The sequence below is a fragment of the Lampris incognitus genome, chromosome 14 (genome assembly GCF_029633865.1).
Source record: "Lampris incognitus isolate fLamInc1 chromosome 14, fLamInc1.hap2, whole genome shotgun sequence".
Taxonomy (NCBI): domain Eukaryota; kingdom Metazoa; phylum Chordata; class Actinopteri; order Lampriformes; family Lampridae; genus Lampris; species Lampris incognitus.
Window position 1 is genome coordinate 15832025 of NC_079224.1, and position 22282 is coordinate 15854306.

Here is a 22282-nt window from a genome sequence, read left to right on the forward strand (position 1 = left end):
ACATCTCAAGGGGCTGTCCTTCAACAAATTCGACAGTTCAACAAACTAACCGAGCCTGACTTGGCCTGCGTTCTTGGCTAGGATGGGACTATGATTTAGTGCAACGTGATGCTCTTGTATTTGCTCACTCACTTGCGGGCTGCTTTGGAGAAAAGTGTCTTGCCAAATGAGAGACTGTGGATGTAACGCTTAGCTTTGCCATAAAAGTTATCCAACAAGTTTATTCTTACAACTGAAAGAAAAAATGTGAGGCTGAGTGGAGGAGAGCGAGCTGTGGTAACCTGCTCCCTCTTTCTAAATGAAGCCGTACAGCTAAACGTCCTGTCAGGTCTTCACCTCCAAACGCTGAACTGTTTTGTTTTTGTTTTTGGATTTCTCCTCAATTGTATCCGGCCAATTACCCCACTCTTCCGAGTCGTCCCGGTCGCTGCCTCACCCCCCCCCCCCTCTGCCCATCCAGGGAGGTGCTGCAGACTACCGCATGCCTCCTCTGATACATGTGGAGTTACCGGCTGCTTCTTTTCACCTGACAGTGAGGAGTTTCGCTAGCGGGACGTAGCGCGTGGGAGGATCACGCGCCACCAGTTCCCCCTCCCCCCTGAACAGGCGCCCCGACCGACCAGAGGAGGCGCCAATGCGGCGACCAGGACCCACACCCACATCCGGCTTCCCACCCGCAGACACGGCTAATTGTGTCTGTAGGGACGCCCAACCAAGCCGGAGATAAACACGGGGATTCGACCCAGCGATCCCCCCGTGTTGAGCCAACGGAATAGACCGCAACGCCACCCGGACAAACCCAAACGCTGAACTTTTGACTCAAACCCAGCCCGCCGACGAGTTTAAAAAGGGGAACGTAACACAGAAGAATACATTCAGTTAGAAACTTTATTAAACACAAACATTACAACAAGCCACACCGTGTCAGCTTAATCTGGCTTTTACAAGGTTTTCTTTTCCTTACAATGGATTTTGTTCTGTAAACATATTTTTAACCACAACTCCATACAAACCGGTACAACATATACACTTCAGGAATTTATCAGACGTAAAATAAACAGCAAGCTTTACCTTCAAACAGAACGAACCAAACGTACTTCCACGGAAGTATGTACATCATATTAAGAAACGTTAATGAAACAAAAACGAGAAGAAGAAAAAAAGGCAACGAGGACCGAAAACGACTTGAAGTTCAGCGTGTGGCGTGTTGAACATCACTAACGTAGGAACACGCAGTACTGGCGACGCCGCGTGCGTCCGGATCGGGATGAGCTGCGCGCGCGCGCGCTCTCTCTCTCTCTCTCACCACGTGCATCACTTTCACAGAAAGAATGGAACGGCCTTCATCGTGACACGGATCTTACGTCATCCAATCTCCAAAGGGCACAACATGAAGTAGAATGGGAGCGAAGCAAACATCGTATTCCTCACGAACAGAAAACAAACCAGCTCGGCTACTACAAACGAATAATACCTCTCTGTTAAATAACTACTATCGATACTGACAAAACAGGTCAGTGGGTCATCGTACGTTGTTGTGCTTTTCAATAAACGGTTGTCGACTCGTGAGCTTTTCTACTTATTAATAAAAAAGAAAAAAAAGAAAAGCTAATAAATGTGTCCTAACAGACGATGACTACACTCGTGCTACCAGTACAGCTCAGACTTCTTAGGACCGGCACATCTGACTGCAGTTCTCCCAAACATAAACCGGCAAACATGTAACACGCCAGCGAGGCGAAGTGCTCCCTGGACTCCAACGTTTCCTGTTTAGTCAGACGTCCAAACACCCACCGTCTCTTCCTCTGCTCCGAGACACCGGTGGCATTCGGCCCTCTCCCTCCCTCCAACACACACACACACACGAACACGCGCGCGGGGGGGGGGGCACATACGCTAGCAGGTAACTCGTGCCCACAGACCCGACGCTTGTTCTTGGCCCATTTCAAATAAGATTCAAAGCTGAGAAACTATTTAAAAAAAATAAACAAACTCAAAACCGCAACTGCAAAAGGTAAAAGTCGCGGCGTCGCTGGCAGCCCGCTTATAAATCCCAACAGTTGTCCATCTTTGATGCAAAGCAGCCTACAGACGGTAACGCCCGACTTGCTATACAAACACTCAGCAGACAATACTTTACAGCGACGCTCTGCATCAACCTATCTCACAACGACCCGACAGGGGCGCAGCACAGGGGCTCCGTCTCGCGCTAACTGCGTAACTCTCCGGTCCGTCGCCGCTGAGGAGACCGGCGGCTGAGTGTGCCAGTGACAAGTGTGCAGAGCAGAATGATCGTCTAGGGGGTGCAGCCGAGACAAAGTGCCATGGACAAGGCCTGGCGAAGCAGCCGGAGCGGGGACTTGACCACAAGTTAAAGAGAACGCGACTGTCACCCCATGAGCAGCACTCAGTCTTAGTGATACAACACACGCACAGACACACGCACATGCACAGACACACACCTTATATGTTGAAGAGAGCCTCACAGAGTAAAATCCTCTATTTTAACCGCTTGCAAACAGATGTGCTCACTTGAATGGTCTCACACACAATACCATTTACCTCAACACACACATTACAATGATAATGGCTCCTAGTTGAGGGGCTTTGTCCAAGGAATGTCTATGTACCCCATGTGTTATGTCCCCCCCCCCGAACCAAAAAAAAAAGATTAGCTGATAAATCAGAATAGAAATAAGAGTTGTGACACAAAAGCTGTATAACAATTCTTAGTGCCGCCTTAAGACGGGCACACCAAAATGATTTAGTCTGCTATCCTGGGGCTGTGCCAGTTACTTTCAGTGCATAGGAACCTGCAACCGACCACACAAAACACCAACGTGAAGAGCGATCACGCCGCGTTGGTAATCACTTTTCAAACAAGCCAAAGCAGTGCAAAGCAAGTCAATAACTTAAACAATATCAATTATGATAAATACCCACTGCATTGTCATTGAAAAACATGAATCATCAAAAATGTGTCTAACAATTTTAAGTGTATAAAAAATACAACTTGCACAAAATAACATGAACCACTTGCTTTTTTTTTTTAAATCACATAACTGTGCATCATTTAAACAGACATTGAGCAAAAGATATCTCGAACATAATCTTGAATATTAACCATACCAATTGACTCATTCATGTCTCACTTCACCTCCTCAGGACATGGGGGGTGACTGGGGTTTATCCTTGCTTCACCACCCTGTATCATCTACCTCGTGACACTCAGTGCTGAACCAGAGACTTAACACCAGTGGAGAAAGCTTGTGAGACAAAAAGAAACAGAAAAATTAAATACCAATCCAAAGAAACCTAGCTTACCTAGTTTCATGGGTGAGATGGAATCAGGGTGGGTTAACTTTTTTTTCTCCGTCCATCAGCCATAAGGCTGGTTAATGACACACCCTGCCAACACATGTCTCCAGGTAACTAGATATTTTTTAGCAGAATGGGACCTTCAACAGTGGCTAATAAACAAGACTAATTTAGCAGCCATAGCAAATATTACCCAACTATCTGATGGTGGGCAGGGTCAATTTATTACCCTGGTTTAAAGCAAAAAACAGTGTTCTTCGCTCAGGGGCGGTTTTTGTTAAGGGTGAGAATACAACTGCCACTCTAGAGAAGATGCATTCATCTCCTGCCAGTGGGTGTGTTACAATATGCACCCTAGACTCCAGTGCTTAGGGGTAGTGTGTAGGGATTCAGTCTGTCCTCTGATGGCAAATGCAGAGCACAGCCATGCCTTGAAACTGGACTCGGTGTGTGCTCACACAGAAACAGCCCTGTCTCTGATCCTTATCCCTATTGTGGGTAATGATCATCTGGACTTATCAGTGCTGACTTGGGGCTAGGCTCGATAAACAGTGCCAGGAGGCTGGAGGTGATTTTGGTCTCTCACAGGGATGTCATTTTTTTTTTGGGTCATTTTTCAGGATTTGCTGTGTTGAACATATAACTACCACTTATTTTTCAATGGGAACTGCTTTGTGGAGTTGCTGTTCACACTCCCACGCCTCTTACGGCTGCAAGTTCAAATAGCAGGACTACCACTGTCACCCTCGCAATGTGTGCCTGTGTGTGTGAGAGAAAGTGCATGTGTGTCACTCTGTGGAATACGGTGAGAAGATGGGGTTCAAGTCCAAGTGTGTGCTTGACGTGCATTCAAGTGCATGGTCCTGCTGTGTGTGTGCACGCGAGATCAGAGCAGCTCATCAGGGTTGATGTCAGGTATGGGCTGTCTCCAGTAACAGAAGGAGCTGTACTCTGGCATGACGAAGGCCTCGTTCTGCTCTTTACTTAGCAGGGGGAACACATGCTCCACCAGTTCACTCAGCCTGCCGTAACTATGGAGAGAAAGACAGGCATGGCAAGAGATGGAGAAATATTATATTATTCATATTATATTCAATTCACACACACACACAGGAGCAGACAATTAGGTAGCTGAAGTACAGAACAACCGAGGTGCCTTCCAATTACGGAATTGCCTTATTGCCCTCTGAACAACATTAATTCATCAGGGAATGAACTCAAGAAGGTACCGAAAGTGTTCCCAGAAGGCTGATAGCCCATATTGAAGCCAATGCTTCCCAGAAACTGTGCGGAATCGGCTGGTAGTGGATGCCTACTCTGAATAGCTCGTTTTCATCTCATCTGATAGATGAGATTAATTGAATTGAGATCTGGTGACTCGGCAGGCCACTACAACCAGCTGATTACATTCACATGGTCGCCGAACTATTTCTGGAAATTTTAGCCTTGTAGCATAACCCTGATGAAAAGAATCCATTTGCAGATGGACAGATTGTTGGTATAACGGGACGCACCTGATTCGCAACCACACTCAGATATCCTGTGGCATTCTAATGTTACTCTAGTTCGGCAGGAGCTGGAATTAATCAGACCAGCCAATGTGTTAATCCTCGAGTGTTTCATGTTTTCAGTCCTTAGCAAACTGCAAAGGTGATTCTGTGTTTTTTGGTCAAAGAAGGGGAAACTCTGTAAGGTCCTTAGTGACCATATCCCCCTTTAGTGTCAAGGTTTGACGATATGTGCATTTTGTTATCGATTTTTTGGGACATATATTGTACAAGACTATTGGCTAACTGTAGATCGGTTATTGCTCTTAAACTATGTGCCTGCTTCTATTGCCCTCTTGAGGACAATGAGTCGTTTTTGACACTTGGCCTGCCACTGGCTAGATTTCCTTTGGGTGATGGAGAATTACCCACAACCATTCTCCATCACATACGCAATGTCTCAATTGTCTTAAACCTTGAAAACCTTTATTTAACCTTTCACATCCTCTTCATCTACACTGATGGAAGTTGAGTTTACTGGTGAAATTTCCCTAAAGAATCACAGCTTCCATCTCTATGTGCCTGTTCAGCAGATTTCAAGGAAGTAGCGGGAATCTGTCTTGTGCTTCCTGTACAGATTTCCAATACTGTCACTCAAGCTTCTCAAGCTTCCATAGACTGAGCATGAACAAACTAAACTTCCAGTATGCATACAAATCCAAAAACCTCACACTTAATAACCAATCCAAACTAATTATTGACTCCAACTGAAAAATAAACCATTTGGGAGCTTTTATCAGACCACCTTATACAATCTCAAGTGCACTCGTGACCCTAGATGGACACTGGCTCCAAGTCCTGTAAAATCAGTACATGTACTCACGAAGACTTGTTGCCCTTGGTCTGCTCCTGGATCAGCTCTCCTTTTGGGTTAACGGTGAAAATTCTACACACTGGGACTCCAACCTCCTTGTAGGCAAACACATCCTAAACAAACACACACAAGGGTTAAAAGAACTCTGACAGAACACACAAATTATGTAACTGTCGGAAAGCTGTTACTCATACCCAAATACACACGGTACAAACTGACATAATGTACTAATGACATTAGCCGCCAATTTCCTGTATATTCTCCACCCAATGCATGTAATGGTGTTATTTCTAGACTAAACGTCTTCCTGGGTGAGACTGAAAGAGAGAAAGAGGAAGCAAGAGCAACGGAGACGTTTGCTGGCTTTCCCCCATGCTCTAGCTGGGTGTTGGTGTTTATGCAGCTGCAGAAGAGAAGCTGTGCCCAGCTTGAGCTGCCTTCCTCAGACCCATCTGTATGGGAACGTGCTCCACCGCTCACCTCATCTTGGGTTCAGCCTGATACTGATTAAATATGTTTGTGTTTGGTAACTGACAGCCAGGGCATCGTGCTTGTTGATCTCTTAAGCATACACTGAGATCCAACAACCTTGGGTTCTGAAACGATGTCTCGACAAAGCTATTGACTCACATTAGTTCTATTCCCAAAGGCGGCGTAGAATGGCTGCTTGTTACTCTGGAACAGGTTCTTGATATCAGTAAGGCATTCAATCTTGAAGATCTCTGGCTTCTTCTCAATGACCTCCCTAAAAGCAGGCAATAAGATTGAGGAGAAGGTTTAATGAAAGGTAAACACTGCACGCAACTGACCGGCAACAATTTAGAAAGTGAGTGTTATACTGACTTGGCAAGAAAAAAAAAAAAAAGAAAAGAAAAGAAAAAAACATGGCACCAGTGTCAGTTTTTCCTCCTCCGTTGTTAGACAAAAAAAATTGGGCATTAAACATGTCTCAGCAGTATGAGTAAGTAGTCAGGCAATGAAGAGGATTCGAGTTTGCAACATGAAAACTGGAGGCTGTTCAAAGTGAAAGTGAGGAGTTTGGGGACAGAACGGATTTAAGTTTGAGATACAAACTGGGGGACGTCTGAAAGTGAGAAGAAAGAGTTTGGGGACAAAGACAAATTGATTTTCAGACGATGACACTGGGGAAGTTCTAAGTGTGACTGATGACTTGGGGGACTGAGGGGATTTTGGCTTTGTGGCACTGATACTAGCAGGCATTCAAAGTCAAGCCCCCCCCCCCTTTCCCCGTACCTGTGGAAGGCAGAGAAAAGGCTGCTCGGGGACAGCATGAGTGGTCCCCTGGGTAGAATGGTGCCCCCATCATTGACCCACTGCAGGTAGCCCCGTGTCATGTCTGCCATGCCAATGGCCCGTGCCGAGCAGTACATGAACTTGTAGCCATTCCTGCAAAAAAAGAAAGAGGCATGCTCATTATTTACTCTTCCAGTACAATGTCACATTAATGGCATCACAAGTTCCTTCAAAGAACAGCTGTCTCTCTCTCTTTACATCACATGAAGTAGCGAACTCAAACTCAGCTTACATGAAGTGTCAAAGTCAAAGCATTTTAGTGTTGCCGGAACTTTGTCAGGGGTAGAAGAGGCCCCATTATTATTTCTGCCAACAGTTACCATTGCAATTACGCCGTTAACCTTTTCTGAGCTGTGAGTGATTTACACTGCAAACTGATAAGACAACACAAGATTTCTAACAATAACTGAGTGCAAAATTGCTTATTTGAGGTTGAATTCAAAATAACGAAATAGAAAAGAAAATGCTGATAATAGCCCCCCCTCCCGGATTCTCTACAATCCTGTGTTTCAATCAAAGCTGATCTTGAACAAGGTCATCCATCAATAACAAAAGTCTGCATGAATACAGAAGCTTTGTATGATCCATTAGTTCAAGAAATCTTCAGAAAAAAAAACAAACAAAAACAAAACATCTAGCCCCCTTACTCAGCTACTGAGTGGTAGAGCTTGGCGATGCCCTGGTGGGTCCAGTCCTTCCCCAGCTGTGGTAGGATCTGTCCAAACACGTCTGACCTAAAACATTAAACATACGGGTATCAACATTACTGACGGAAAGACCAGGGTACAGGGTATCCTCGTCTGCGAGACATACCCCTTACCACAGAGGCTGTACATGTGACTGGGAGAAAGAAAGAGGGGAAAATGAAACAAACTGATTGCAGTCACAATTCAAAGGTAGTCTTAGGGTCGAAAACGTCTTACCGTTTCATAAAACATAGAAAGGGGTATCAAACTCTTCTCCACTAATGAGGACACTTCTCCCACAGGGATGGAACTGTCTCAACCTTACATTATGGGTGTGTGCCTCGCACAGACTAAAATGTAAATGGGCTCATTATGGCCCCTGTGCTCCTCACCCTGCCTCTCAAAGACACACATCACACATACACAAACATACGTTGAGCCGAAGGGGTCAGAGAGATAATAAGCTCCAGTAATTCTGCCCGTTTTTGATGTAGGCCACCTATCCGTGGCACAGAATGGACGTCTAAAGGCGGCGGCCATCAATTTCCCTCAGCCAAAGATGAAGCTGGCTTCAGGCTAATTAAAAAAGGCTGAAGCTACACGCAGAACTGGCTTGTGGACTGATTTAGTACCTGCTATTTTTGGGGGGTACAGCCATTAAGTCACTCTTTAGAACAAGATGTTCCAAGTACAGAGTGGGAAGATGGAGAAGTTCCCCACCTCTGTTTGTAATGATCACACAAAATGCCATCAGATAAAATGGACTTGCTCTACAGTGTGTAAGCAACATATAGCGTTGAAGCACTCAAATAACGTTGTGCTGCTGTGCCCGTGCCAAGGCTGGCGTGCCTCTCTTTGCTGCAATCTGGGTGCTTATTCATCAAGGATACTGGTGTCCTGCTGCTGATCTGAGAGACATTTGCCTCATTATCATGGGAATACTTGAATAGTTGCATTGCAAATTATGAAAAACTCTTTGTAAAATAGCAAAAGGGTGGATACCACTGCAACTAAATGAACAGCATGTGATGTGATATTTTAATCGATGCCCAAGTGGGCAGTCCCTTTTAGGCCTCTAGCTGTTTATTCATTTCATGCGGTGTCTGCATTGAAGAACCGATAGTCAGAAATCTTGGCTTCCATAGGAATGGATAAAATCCAACCAACAGAACAGCAACCAGTAGATTTTAGGGAGACAGAATGGGTTTTGGAAGCAAAAGCATTACCCACAAATACAAAATGACTCAAGCAACATGAAAAAAATCTTTTCTGGGAGGGACAAGAAATGTGGCTAAATGTAAAAATACAAGACTACATGAATCTTGTAGATTTTGTTGTTAAACGGAGCTACCTGTACTTTAGAGCGTGGGTCATTTACTAAAAGGATGAAATGGATTATCTCAATCCAGCACTTCTCCAAGCAGGTAAGTCTTAGGTATCTTGCTGAAGCATAGTTTGACAACAAAAATGACTGCTGACATTAAACTCAAACTCATTATGCTTACAGATTGTTAGGAAATGGCAAAACACAAAATACTAACATATCTAAGGGAACAAGAAGCTGAATTATTTTTTTCACGATTACAAAATGAGCTTCCGGTCAGTTTTTAATCTCACAATAGACATGTAGTGCTTTGGACTGCAATTTAAAATGGTCATGCAACCAGACTGGCAGCTCTGACTCATCTCGCTGCCTCTTTGAGGGGTTATGTAAACAGACTCTGGTTTGTCTGAGAGCACGTACTTGGTGATGGTGCCATCAATGTCAGAGATGATGACCTTGTCATCCCAGTTCCACAGGTAGATGGTTCCCTCGCAGCGGCATGTGCCCTGGTACTGTGTGGTAATGCTGAAGGTGACGTCATTTGGGCCCTCCTTAAGCTTCAGACTGGCCTAATGACACAGGGAGACATGAGAGGTGAACGTTTGTTTCAAATGCAGGATGAGCACATGCCCACACAAGCAGCGACAAGGGTCCCATCTGCAGTGAAGTCTGTTTCATTGTCTGTCTCTCCCGCCGTTTTACACGTAATACTCTCCCTCTCTTACTCTCTGTGTTTTGGAGCCACCCACAGACTTCTATTGGTACGACTAGCAAGCAAGTCTCACCAAACCAGCAGAGAGCGCTCCAGTGTATTAAACAGCCCCAATGCAAGTCAAAATCCCAGGGAGTACTCAGCACTTTGTAATCTGATCAAACAGCCATTATGGGAACCAGCCAGTTTTCATTATCTATGAAGCTTTTGGCATTATAGAGCATTTTTCATTCCAGTGAAATTTGCCATTTTGGCTCCTTCAGGACGTGCTTTCCTTCTAAACCACCACCAGTATTAGAAGGCAAACAGGTCATATGCTTGTGTGTTTCACAATAATATTTCGCAACAGTATCACAAGACTGTTGTAATAACTGCAAAGAAAAAAAGCAATATTGGGAGACTTTGATTAAAAAATGAGAGTTAAAAAAACTGGACATCTCTTCTTTGCAAATAGTTGTTATTGGTATAAAATTATTTGATGATACTATTCAAGTTAGCCACATGAGCCGGCTGTGGAGTTTGACTTCCCAACAGCAGCGTTTTTAAGGTGAAAGTCCATGTTTTACAGTATCTTAATGGATGATTTCTGGTAGCAAAGTTTCTCCAAATTAACTATAACATCCCACGTTAACATTCATACTGAACACTGTTCGTTTTCATAGATCTCCATATAAGAAATAAAGATAGATAAAAAAACAAAACAAAAAAAAACAACAAATCGTGAAAAACAGGGAAGCAGTGATTGGTTGTGCCATTGATTCGAGTGTGACGAGACCAACGACAACTAACGTTGTAGTAACAGGTGTGGAAAACAGCACTTACTATCTGATCAGAAGAGAGGCGCAGCGACTTCCTATAGGCGCATGAGCTGGGGTGGGGCTGACCCTCCACAGGCTGAAGTCTCTCCTGACAGGCGGTGGCGCTCACCTCCTTGGCCTCCTCATCACTGGAAGAGTCCCCTGCTTTGGGCCTACAGAGGTACACAAGGCAGTTCCCCAAGTTATCGTACACATAGGGGAAAAAAACTGTTTCTACACCTGTTCTGCTTTTTCTCCCCACTTTAAATAATCAGTTTGAGAGTTTTGGTTAAAATTACGACGATGCGAGCTGACAGCTGCTAGGCAACAAAACACTCATCTGGCCTAACCATCTTCTTCAATGCAACAAATTGTTCAAATGAAACGACAGCTGTCTACAGCTCCATAAAATGTACAAATTTGCTGAGTTTTAAGGGGCAAAGCATTTGACTGTTCAATACTCGTTTTTAATTTTATCAAACTTTAAGATCTCAACATTGTCAAAATTATTTTACTCATTTTCCTGATTTGCGTGTGTGTGTGTGGGGGGGGGGGGGCACAGACAACATTTCAGACACTTGCCCACTCAAAACTCTTGAGTTTTAGAAAACAATATAACACGATAGGTATGATTTACAACGCATCGGTAGAATTGAAGAGGTCATTGAACTCAGCTGACTGTTCTCATTCCCAGTAAATCCAACACTCAGGGTGTGCAGACAGTGTGACAGGACACAGTGTAGACGGAGGTGATGGCACAACTTACAGTAAGACCAGCTTCTCCTGAGACATGGAGGGTCCCCCTTCCTCCAGCTGAGACTCCTCCTTGGTTTCTAGTTTGGTCTCCAACTAGGAGGAGAGATAAAAAAATACGTGATGTCACATCACAAGTACCAGGAAGTTAAAACAAACACAAAAACATAAAAACAGGACTGAATTCAAGCATGTAATTTTTCTGGGAATTTTGTTTATTATCAGAGACTTCACAGATTTTTTGAGGTAGAAAACTTTCAGATGTCCCCCGTCCTCCCACATCCAAAATGTATTTGGGAGCTGCACACCTGCTTAATTGTGCTATCCGCCCTCTTTCGCCAGAACCACCAGCGGCCCGACTTCTTTGGCATCTTCTCTTTTACCCAAGCCTCTTCTGTAGCCTAAGAAACAGTAAACGTTGAGCTGGCTGTTGACTGACAAACTGTAGACTTAACCGTATATAATCTAAAAGTTTGTAGGAATGAAAATTACCTTGGGTAAATTCTTCTGAAATGCTTGCAGACTTAGAATCAAGGGTGCAGCTAGTGTCCAGTTATAATATCTGAGAATATAGATATGCGTTAGAAGCCAAATACTGACATAGTTCATCTTTCTAAATACACGCTTCAATTTAATTTATCATAAAATGCACTTACCTATTGGCTATCTTTACTACCAAGTTGGGATTATCTATGATAGCTGGATTTTCAGCAAATTCATGATAGCTGATGATATGTTCCATGAACTTTTCTGAGAACACAGGAAGGAGAGGAAGACAGTTTGGACATAAACAAAAAAGACAAGTTATGAATCTGGAATAAATTGTCAATTTAAAACCACAACTCGGTAAGTCATTGTAGCAGGTGGTGGTTTACAAACTTTACTAGGCTTCTGCTTCTTTTTTTTTCTTTTTTTTTTTTTTACTATTTTTATTAATCCCCGTGGGGCAATTCCTTCTCTGCATTTAACCCATCCTAGCTGTGTAGTTAGGAGCAGTGGGCAGCCGCCATGCAGCACCCGGGGACCAACTTCAGCTCGTCTTGCCATGCCTCGGTCAGGGGCACGGACAGGAGTATTAACCCTAACATGCATGTCTTTTTGATGGTGGGGGAAACCAGAGCACCCGGAGAAAACCCACCGCAGACACGGGGAGAACAAGCAAACTCTACACAGAGGACGACCTGGGAGGACCCCCCAAGGTTGGACAACCCTGGAGTACAAACCCAGGACCTTCTTGCTGTCAGGCGACAGCGCTAACCACTGGACCACCGTACTGACCTTCTTTTTTTTTTCTTAACTGTTTAATCACCTTGATCTCATTAACGGTGCATCACATTCAAACTGGCTGGTTACCAATCAAAGTTTCTTGTGTACCTTTGGATATTTCAGCATTCTCACTGAGGCCTCCACAGAGGGAGAGAGTGACGTCAGGGAGGTCGCTGGCCGAGTCAGATAGACACTCCGTGCCACTGTCGGCTGCTGCGCTGCCCACTGACTGTGGAGACTGTGAACCAGAATGCATCTCCGTGTCCATCCAGTGCTTAGTGGTCGTCTCAGACTCACTGGGGTGAGAGAAAAGTCCATGTCCGCAACAACATAACACATGCTACCTTTGTCAACACATGTCATTGATAAAATTTAGATCATAAGATACCAAAAGTGTATAGGAGATCTTTCAAGTGCACTTTTGACTCAATGCCTTTGTGGTTGTAGTCATCTTAACACCAATATATGTATTATTTAAGTCAAATGAAGTTAGTATTCATAGCACAAGCTAACCTCTTGGGAAAGTAGCGTGCAGCAACATCAGGTTCAAGTACATTCAGGTCATCTAGGTAAATATCCTCAGGACCCTGGTGCTGGCTCCTCTTTGGGACACCTGTGTGTGACAAGTGAAACATTTAACACTCAATACACTACAATGACAAGCACTGGCCAGTATGTAACCTTAAATGAAATGAATGGGAAAATCTCTCGTGTGGAAGGCCTGACATGTTACCTTTCTTTTTGGAGGGTGATTCAGTCTTGGAGCAGACATCACCCAATTCTCCAGCCATCTGAGCAGCAGCATTGGCAGCAGAGAGGCTGTTGGAAGGGGTGGAAGTTGCAATGTTGGCTGGCAGAACATCCAGAGACTCTGAGAGAGTTCTGGGGCTGACAGGGCTTAGAGAACTCCTGTGCGTTACAGTGGTGACAAGGGTACGTGGTTCGGGCTTGACAATGGTGCACACAGAACTGAGGCTGGCATTAGCACCATTGCTGTTTGCTCCCCCTGACTGAGCTTCATTTTCCATGGCCTCAGAGCTGAGGATGACGCGGAAGTGGGTGTTGTCTGATGGAGTGATGGTCACTGTTTTTGGTGGTTCCTGATGCTCCTTCTTGGTGACCTGGATTTAATGTGTCAAAGGAAAATTATTGGTTCAATAAAAGATGAGTGTTTGAGGATATGTTCATGGAACGCATAAGGGCGAGGTGCTCACCCTGGTGGATTCTGGGAACTCTCCCCAGGTCCACTGCATATGGGATTCAGCTCTGAGCATGCTCTCTGAGGGCCTCACCACCAATTCAGAGTCACTCTTAGGAGAGAAGGCCTGAGACAGGCCATGACTGGAGGGTGAGATAGAGACACAGTCAATTAAATAAAGTGTATTAGGTAGTGTACTCTACATGCTTGAGCTTGTTGGAACATTAATATGTACCTGTGAGTGGCAGACCAGTCATCATCAGAAAAAGGGTAACTGTCTAGGTTGTGTCTGGCGGCAGGTAATTTGGGGTCGATGTCCCGCATCATGGTCATTGAAGGTGACCTAAACCCATAGGCAAGAGATCTGTTAGTAAGTATTAATTCCAAAGTAGCTTAGTTTGAGAAAGAAACATTAAGTCAAGTAAAGTCAATTTTATTTGTATAGCCCAATATCAAAGATTAAAAATTTGCCTCAGGGGGCTTTACAGCAATAACAATATCCTGTCCTTAGACCCTCACACTGAATAAGGAACAAATCCCTATTAAAAAAAAAAAAACCCAACCCTTTAACAGGGGGAAAAAACAGGAAGAAACCACAGGGAGAGCAACAGAGGAGGGATCTCTTAAGATGGACAGATGTGCAATGCATGTGTATACAGAATAAAACACAATTTACAGAATACAAAATTGAAAGAGGATAACAGAATGATAAGATTATAAGAAGAATATGATGAGGAGGATGCCAAGCAGTGTCCAGTTGCTACCGGAACAGTCTAGCACGAGCCACATGACCACCATCACCATGTAGACCTGGCAAGACGACTGACTACAAATGCACACAAGGGAGACTCCATTCATTATCCATCCATTATCCAAGCCGCTTATCCCAATCAGGGTTGCGGGGATGCTGGAGCCTATCCCAGTAGTAATTGGGAGGCAGGTGAGGAGACACCCTGGACAGGCCACCAGTCCATCACAGGGCCGACACATTCACACCTAGGGACAATTTAGTATGGCCGATTCACCTGACCTACATGTCTTTGGAAACCAGAGCACCCAGAGGAAACCCATGCGGGAATGGGGAGAACATGCAAATTCCACCACACAGAGGATGCCCCCCAAGGTTGGACGGGAGACTCACATCACACCATTCACATACACCAAGATTTTTGGCTGCTACACTTTGTGAAATCACAGGCTGTCGAGTGTTAGTTACTTGATCAAATTGATCTCTGTGTAAAGCAGGGCCAACGACCAGCATCTCAGTTTTATCCGAACTTAAAAGCAAGACATTTAGTGACATCTAATTTTTCACAGCCATCAAGCAGGTCTCTAAATTAGTTATTTGAGTATGATCATCAGCTCTTATAGGCACATACAGCTGAGTATCATCCGCATAGCAATAAAAATGTATTCCATGACTGCGTATAATTTGGCCAAGAGGCGACCTATAAAGAGAGAAAAGAAGAGGGCCAAGGAGTGAGCCCTGAGGCATGTCATATTTAACATCAGAGAATTTCAATGTAATATTATTATAGCAGACACACTGTGTTCTTCCAGATAAGTAGGGCTTAAGCGAAGAAAGAGCTAAGCCAGAGACAACAAAACTACAATTTATTCTGTCTAACAGTATACAGTGATCAGTGGTGTCAAAGGCTGCACTGAAGTCCAGTAGTAGAAGCACAGAGGTGGAATCAGAGCCTATAGCATGCAGAAGATTGTTTCCATTGTTTCCATTGTTTCCAATGAGTGATACGCCCTGAAAGCTGATTGAAAAGTTAACAGAGATCAGACATGGGCAACTGGCGGCCCCTGTCCTCAGTACAGCCTGCGGGTCAGTTTCCAAATATAAATAAATTGTTGGTTTCAAAGGGGTTGGAAGCAAGCAGGCCATTTGACCACATTTGAATTGGATCCCAATTGTAATTATACTGTCCACTGATAGAGGGCGCTCCCTCGAAACACAAGAAGCTTGTAGCCAAGCAATTGCTTGCACATGGTCAGTCTAGTCTTGTCGGGCCTTTTCCGCAACAACACACGACGAGGAGAGACATGAGCGGCAAAAAAAGAAAACTTGACCTAGAGAACTGTGTCTTCCAGGCAAGATGGGAAACAGAATATCTTCTTATGGAATTCAAAGGTAAACCTATGTGTTTAGTGTGCCCAGAAACAAAATCAGCCATGAAGGATTTCAAGTTGAGTCACCACTACAATACCACACATAAAGACATATTGCCTGTACACCAGAGGTGCCAGAACCGCTATCGTCGCCAACTTCAAAGGAAAAACAAATCGACAGCAGAGCCTTTCTACCAAAGCCACACCTACACAGCAGTCTTCTCTCGAGGCATCTTATGCGGTTTCCCTTGAGCTTGCTAAAGCAAAAAAGCCCTTGTCAGATGGCAAAACAGTGAAGCTATGTGCAGTAGAAATGGCTAAAGCCTTTGGAGATGATAAAATGGCTGAGTGAGTTTCAATGGCTTTCAAAGGCTTTCGGTGTATTCATGTGTGCGTGTGTGATTGTGAGGCATACATTGTAAAAAAGCACTTTCAGTGGTTGGTAGACTAGAAAAGCGCTATATAAAATGCAGTCCATTTACCATTTTGAGCTAAATGCATATTTATTTGAAACATGTCATGGAATGGGAGGTGCAGAGTAGAAATGTACTACAAACATGAATATTAGTTGTACTGAGTGTGAATGTCAACTTTTGTATCATTATTGAATGATGATTTTTGACACCCACATCCATTATCTTAACCGCTTATCCTGCTCTCAGGGTTGCGGGGATGCTGGAGCCTATTCCAGCAGTCATTGGGCAGCAGGCGGGGAGACACCCTGGACAAGCCGCCAGGCCATCACTGGGCCCACACACACACACACACACACACACACACACACACACACACACACACACACACACACACACACACACACACACACACACACACACACACACACACACTCATTCCTAGGGACAATTTAGTACGGCCAATTCACCTTACTTACATGTCTTTGGACTGTGGGAGGAAACCGGAGCCCCTGGAGGAAACCCACACAGACAAGGGGAGAACATGCAAACTCCACACAGAGGACAACCAGAGATGACCCACCAAGGCTGGACTACCCAAGGGCTCGAACCCAGGACCTTCTTGCTGTGAGGCAACTGCGCTAACCTGTGCGCCACCGTGCTGGCCTTTTTGATACCCCATTGCACTGAAATAATGGTATATCACGCAGGAATGGGGACATTTTGTTTCTGTGTTAAGCTCATTAAATAGAAATGTTGGTATAATAAACTTTGATTATCGGTATATATTTTATTCTTTTCAGCCCTGTGATGGCCCAGCGGCCTGTCCAGGGTGTCTCCCTGCCTGCCGTCAAATGACTGCTGGGATAGGCTCCAGCATCCCCGCGACCCTGAGAGTAGGATAAGCGGTTTGGATAACGGGTGGATGGTTTTTATTCTTGTCATTAAATTAGTAGCTATAATTGGTTAATTGAGTGATGGGGTTACAGTATCCCACTGGTGGAAGTGCACAGTCACAATCTGGCCCTCTGGTAGTGAGGATAAAAATTTTGTGACCCTCTCTATCATTATAGTTTCCCATTCCTGATATAGTTTTCTTCTATATGGGTCAAGAGTTGTTGATACACAACTCTCTCTAGAACTTGAGAAAAGAATGGAAGATTAGAGACTAGTCGATGTTATTAACAGATCCCGGATCGAGATATGGTTTCTTAAGTAGAGGTTTGACCACAGCTGGCTGACAACTGCTGGGAACAGTGACAGTAGCAAGTGATAAATGAACAATGTCTAGCACTGTAGGTCCCAGGAAAGACCAGGGGTCAGTTTTGCTATTAGAGGGTCAACGAGGCAAGTAGTTGGTTTAGAAGCTGACACAAGCTTAGGTCAAAGTATCAAGCAAGATAGCCTCAAAATCTTTAATAGGAGACTCATTGTATAGATATAAATTTGGTAAGACAGGATTCTGCAGGAGTAGCTGGAGTTGAACTAATTTTTTTAATGATCTCTTCAACCTTATTGCAGAAAAAGTCTTGAAACTCATAGGCTGTGAATGGTGAGCAACTAATAAATGGCTGCTTTTTAGTAAATTTAGCTAGAGTTTCAAAGAGAAATCTGGGAATGTTTATTAATATTGATTAAGCGAGACAGATATGCTTTTAACTAACCTTGAGGCATGCACTGCCACCTCTTCATCGGAGCTCAGCTCCATCTCAAAAATCTCCTCAGTCTGCCCGGTAGTGGGTGGACCAGAAGTTGTAGCACCTGGGGCATTAGCAGCATTAGTATTGGTAGTGGTGTGGGCCATGGGCGGGGTCAGCTCCTCTCTCCGGGGATCTCCTTTGTGCTTCTTCCTACGTCTTTTTTTCTTTTTGGTTGAAACATTGGTGGGAGCAGGGGGCTCAGGCGGATCCTCTGGGTCAGCAGGGTCATCCTCCAGAAGCTGCGATACCCTGTGCTCCACCTCTGATATCCAGAACAAGTGACCCTCAGTGGGGATGGGAGAGGTGGCCAGGTGGGCTGGGATAATCTGTTGGGGCACCATATAAGAACAGGGTGACTTAAGATACATACATTAGGACATGCAATGCAAGCCACAGTTTAAACTAGAGCAGTAGACTCAGTAGAGTGCAGATCTCTGCCAAACGTACGTATCTCCCCTTCTCCAGTGTTCAAACTTGGCAACAAACCACATCTTTTTTCACCTACAGGGAGAAGGAAAATACATGCACACAGACTGAAGAACCAGTGTTTTTGCTGCCATTATAAGACTTTTGTGCAGTGCCCAAGTCAATTGAACAGAAAACTTGGGAGGGGGGGGGTTAACATGCAGTGCTCAAGCTAAAAAAATCTACTTAATAATAAAAATGTTTTGCCTGTCAGTCTGTGGATGTGCAGCCTCCTAGGCAGACCCTCGCACTAAAGCGACCAAGTCTGACATGAAATGACAAAGATCAGCCCTTATTAAAAGACTTCAAATGTGTGTAACCGTCGTGGTTTCATGATATAAAATGAAGGCGAATGGCCGCTCTGCTGATTGACTTTCATTCATAAAACAACATAGCTCAGCCATGGGAAATGTTTTATTGTCGCTACTGAGATTATTTCCAGCCGTGACTGTGATTAATCCTACTCTTGAAATTGTATTTTTATAGCGGAGTTTTAACATTGGAGACTATAGCACTTCCACATTTTTTGCTCATCCAGTATTCCTCCAGTTCTCCTGTGCTGAGATCAGCACTGAATGATTTGCTGGCTTGCGAAATACGACTTCTTGTTTACTTTCAAGACTCATACCCGAATACATCATCTTTTGGTTTTAACACTGTTGCTGCCCGATCTAAGTCAACCGTGGTAGATGTTGAGTTGTGGATGCGCATGATTGACTCAGATCGGGCAGCGATAGAAAACAGTATTGGTCGAGCGAGCTAGAGAATGAATGAAGAGAGGGAGTGGCCATAGCAAAAACAAATGTTTTTCGACAGTTTTGAATCACCACAACCACGAGAGGTTCTTTATCATACACTCACAACTGTGCACAAAAAATGTTAGGGTGATAGGTCCAGTGGTTTGCGAGATTAGCCGCGAACACGCACGTGCGATATTCCCTCAAGGCTACTGCCTAGCGGAGATATCTCTACAGTCAACACCAGAAGGAGACGCTTATGACTGGAGCACAGTAAAACGGCATTGCTGTCGTTGTTGAGCTGTGACAGGAAGTTTGAGACATGTACATTTTGAGTGCTGCATCACCTGAAATATGCACGGCATATGCATAACAACCAAATAATTGTTCACTCTGACTAAAACTTCCTGAAGAGCCTGTGCGCTATAGCTCATTTTAAAGATTCCTGTAAACTACGAGATGAGCAAAGCCATCCCGTGGCCATGACAACTATGTCACGCTTGTTTATGTACAACAACTATGTCACTCAGAGTTTGCATACAACAGAAGTGCTGCAGCTGGTGTGTATGTGTGCTGGGTGAGGGAAACAAAGGAAAATGTGTTTTCTTTATACACATAAGACCAGCTTGTTTAACAAAAACGAATTCTGGCAAATTCTTGACATTTTCACCACAAGCAGGAGGTTGGAATGCGACAAAAGGCATAGTTATTCAATGCACAAAAAACAAGAAAAAAAGCAAAACAAACCTAATAACCTCTTGAGAATCTTGTATTTTTTCCACAGCAAAATAGATTGGAAGATTTAAAGAATTATTTCAGAACAGTACAAATCATATATTCAGTCCGCATTTTCTTTTAATCCATTGAAAACACACTTTTTCAAACTTGCTTTTGTTATTAGAATAACAACAATAATTGTTGTCGTCATTATTATATGTGAGGGAAGTTAATCAACATTTGATTTTTCCTAATTCAACATTGCCATTTAAGGTTATCTACCTTTTTTCTTTCCAAGGTCCCGAAATATGCCTTTTATGAGAGTAGGTATGTCATCATTTTGAATGTAGGATCTTACAATTTAAGTAACAAAAAAGAAAAAAGGAATGGAAACAGAGAGCTTCCATTATTCTCTGTTGTTTATTAGTTTCCAGATTAAATATTTTCATTTTATTTTATTTTACTACTTATTGATCCCCGTGGGGAATATCTTCCTCTGCATTTAACCCATCCTAGCTATGTAGCTAGGAGCAGTGGGCAGCTGCCGTGCAGCACCCGGGGACCAACTCCAGTTCATCTTGCCATGCCTCCGTCAGGGGCACAGACAGGAGTATTCACCCCAACATGCATGTCTTTTTGATGGTGGGGGAAACCAGATTACCCAGAGAAAACCCACGCGGACATGGGAAGAACATGCAAACTCCGCACAGAAAGGACCTGGGATGACCTCCCAGTGTTGGACAACCCCGGGGTTCGAACCTAGGACCTTCTTGTTGTGAGGCAACAGTGCTAACCGCTGTCTAAGTTGCCTGACCGGGAATTGAACCTGGGCCGTGGCAGTAAGAGTGCCGAATCCTAACCACTAGACCACCAGGGAAGCAGAATGTAAATACTCACATTCTGCTGCTCTGTCTCCTGAACAAAAAAAGCCTCTCCGTTGTCACCGAGCTTCATGTGCAGGTTTACAGGCTCTCCATTCACCTCAATGTCAATCTGCAAGACAAAGGCAGAGGGTAAACATTAACAGCCCTGGAATGACGGGAGAAGAGACATGGCCAATAACGGATGGACAGGAGGTTTGCATTACTATACCAACCCCAAAGAGGACATAAAGGTTCTTGACATTTACCCGGCTTTTAACCCTTGGAGTAGGTGGTCTGAATGAGATCATGGTTTTTACAGAATAGATCAAATTATTAGAGCAGCTTTACAAGAGACATAAAAAATGCAAAACACAAAAATGCAGAAAAAGCAAGATGCCCTCAAAATCATAAAAGACTGAATGACTATTCTCTTTCGATACAAATACTCATGTAGGCAGTAGTCAAAACGTACATGTAATAAAGTTTGTCATTTAGTTTGCTTGATAAATTAACCAGCCCATTCACCTCTTGCCACAGATGTTCTTCCTGTATAATAAGCAAATTACAAACAATCTAAATGGGCTCCAACTCTAATCAGTTTTCATAATGCTTCCCTCTTTTTCAGGCCGTGTACTGTAGAATGCCTTCAGCTACTAGAGTCCAACTCCTGGAGGTCTTACTGGGCCTAATTAGGGAACGGGCCCATTGGGCTTGTGATTTCTGGAGCCTGCCAACATAACAAGGCCTCTCACGTCTGTCAGGAAAATCCCCAACGGACTTGGGGTCTTTTTCAGAAACCTGACGCCACAAAAGAGAAAACCAGAGACTTGCAGAGACTAAACAGAGGGGAAGGGAGGCAGAATTTGACCCAGGAGTGCTCGTGCCAGTCTGACAACTTGAAATCAAATCACTGCTATTAATCCACAAACAACCGCCTTCGATGAAGTCTGATTTGTGTTTGCTCTCATATTCTGTTAGTCTGTCTTTTACTGCCTGTGTGGCTTACCAGCAGCGGAGAGGCTTCACCCCCCTCAGGGCTGCTTAGGGGGGGATTTGTGTGTGCTGAGTGATGGCTGGGAATTTCAATGCGCTGCTAATAAAGGGCCGGAATAAATAACCGCTCTTCACCCATTTAAACTCAATGACAGGCCACACTGAATTGCACAGTTGGGTCACGGCTCTCCCAAAGCCCAACAGAGTTACTGGAATTATTGATAGAAATCAGTGCCAGCGGATGCAAAACTATTTCTCTTCATCCATAACGCCCAGTTAGACTTTCTGCAGCTCATGTGCAGTGTTGGGGTAAGAGTAACGCATTACAGTAATGTATTATTTTTAGCAGTTACGAAGTAGTGTAACACGTTTCTAATAGGATTTCAGTGCTACTATGTCAATTAATGCATTACAGCCCCAAAATACACCAGGCACGGACGCGTCGCTTCATGTAGGTGGGGCAGAGCGGGACTTTTTTTTGGCTGGACCGGCCAACGGGGCCAGCCCTACAAACGTGAATGTCCCAATCAGGTGACCAATGACAGTT

At 44.1% G+C, this 22282-nt stretch overlaps 1 protein-coding gene across 1 annotated transcript in view; it reads right to left on the minus strand.

Moving 5' to 3' along the window:
* Nucleotides 1-879: 879 nt before the first annotated feature.
* The window catches only part of lpin2 (lipin 2), a 29377-nt gene continuing 7974 nt past the window's right edge, over nucleotides 880-22282 (minus strand). The window contains exons 3-21 of the mRNA XM_056292540.1: nucleotides 20777-20872; nucleotides 19567-19569; nucleotides 17925-18286; nucleotides 13965-14072; nucleotides 13746-13872; nucleotides 13265-13652; nucleotides 13045-13144; nucleotides 12640-12827; nucleotides 11922-12015; nucleotides 11758-11827; nucleotides 11574-11666; nucleotides 11279-11361; nucleotides 10538-10685; nucleotides 9424-9572; nucleotides 7641-7727; nucleotides 6934-7086; nucleotides 6310-6424; nucleotides 5689-5792; nucleotides 880-4349 (exon numbers count right to left, since the gene is read on the minus strand). Coding sequence (XP_056148515.1) covers nucleotides 4205-4349; nucleotides 5689-5792; nucleotides 6310-6424; nucleotides 6934-7086; nucleotides 7641-7727; nucleotides 9424-9572; nucleotides 10538-10685; nucleotides 11279-11361; nucleotides 11574-11666; nucleotides 11758-11827; nucleotides 11922-12015; nucleotides 12640-12827; nucleotides 13045-13144; nucleotides 13265-13652; nucleotides 13746-13872; nucleotides 13965-14072; nucleotides 17925-18286; nucleotides 19567-19569; nucleotides 20777-20872 — 2613 coding nt within the window. The 3' untranslated portion in view covers nucleotides 880-4204. The remainder of the gene's footprint in view (nucleotides 4350-5688; nucleotides 5793-6309; nucleotides 6425-6933; nucleotides 7087-7640; nucleotides 7728-9423; nucleotides 9573-10537; nucleotides 10686-11278; nucleotides 11362-11573; nucleotides 11667-11757; nucleotides 11828-11921; nucleotides 12016-12639; nucleotides 12828-13044; nucleotides 13145-13264; nucleotides 13653-13745; nucleotides 13873-13964; nucleotides 14073-17924; nucleotides 18287-19566; nucleotides 19570-20776; nucleotides 20873-22282) is intronic.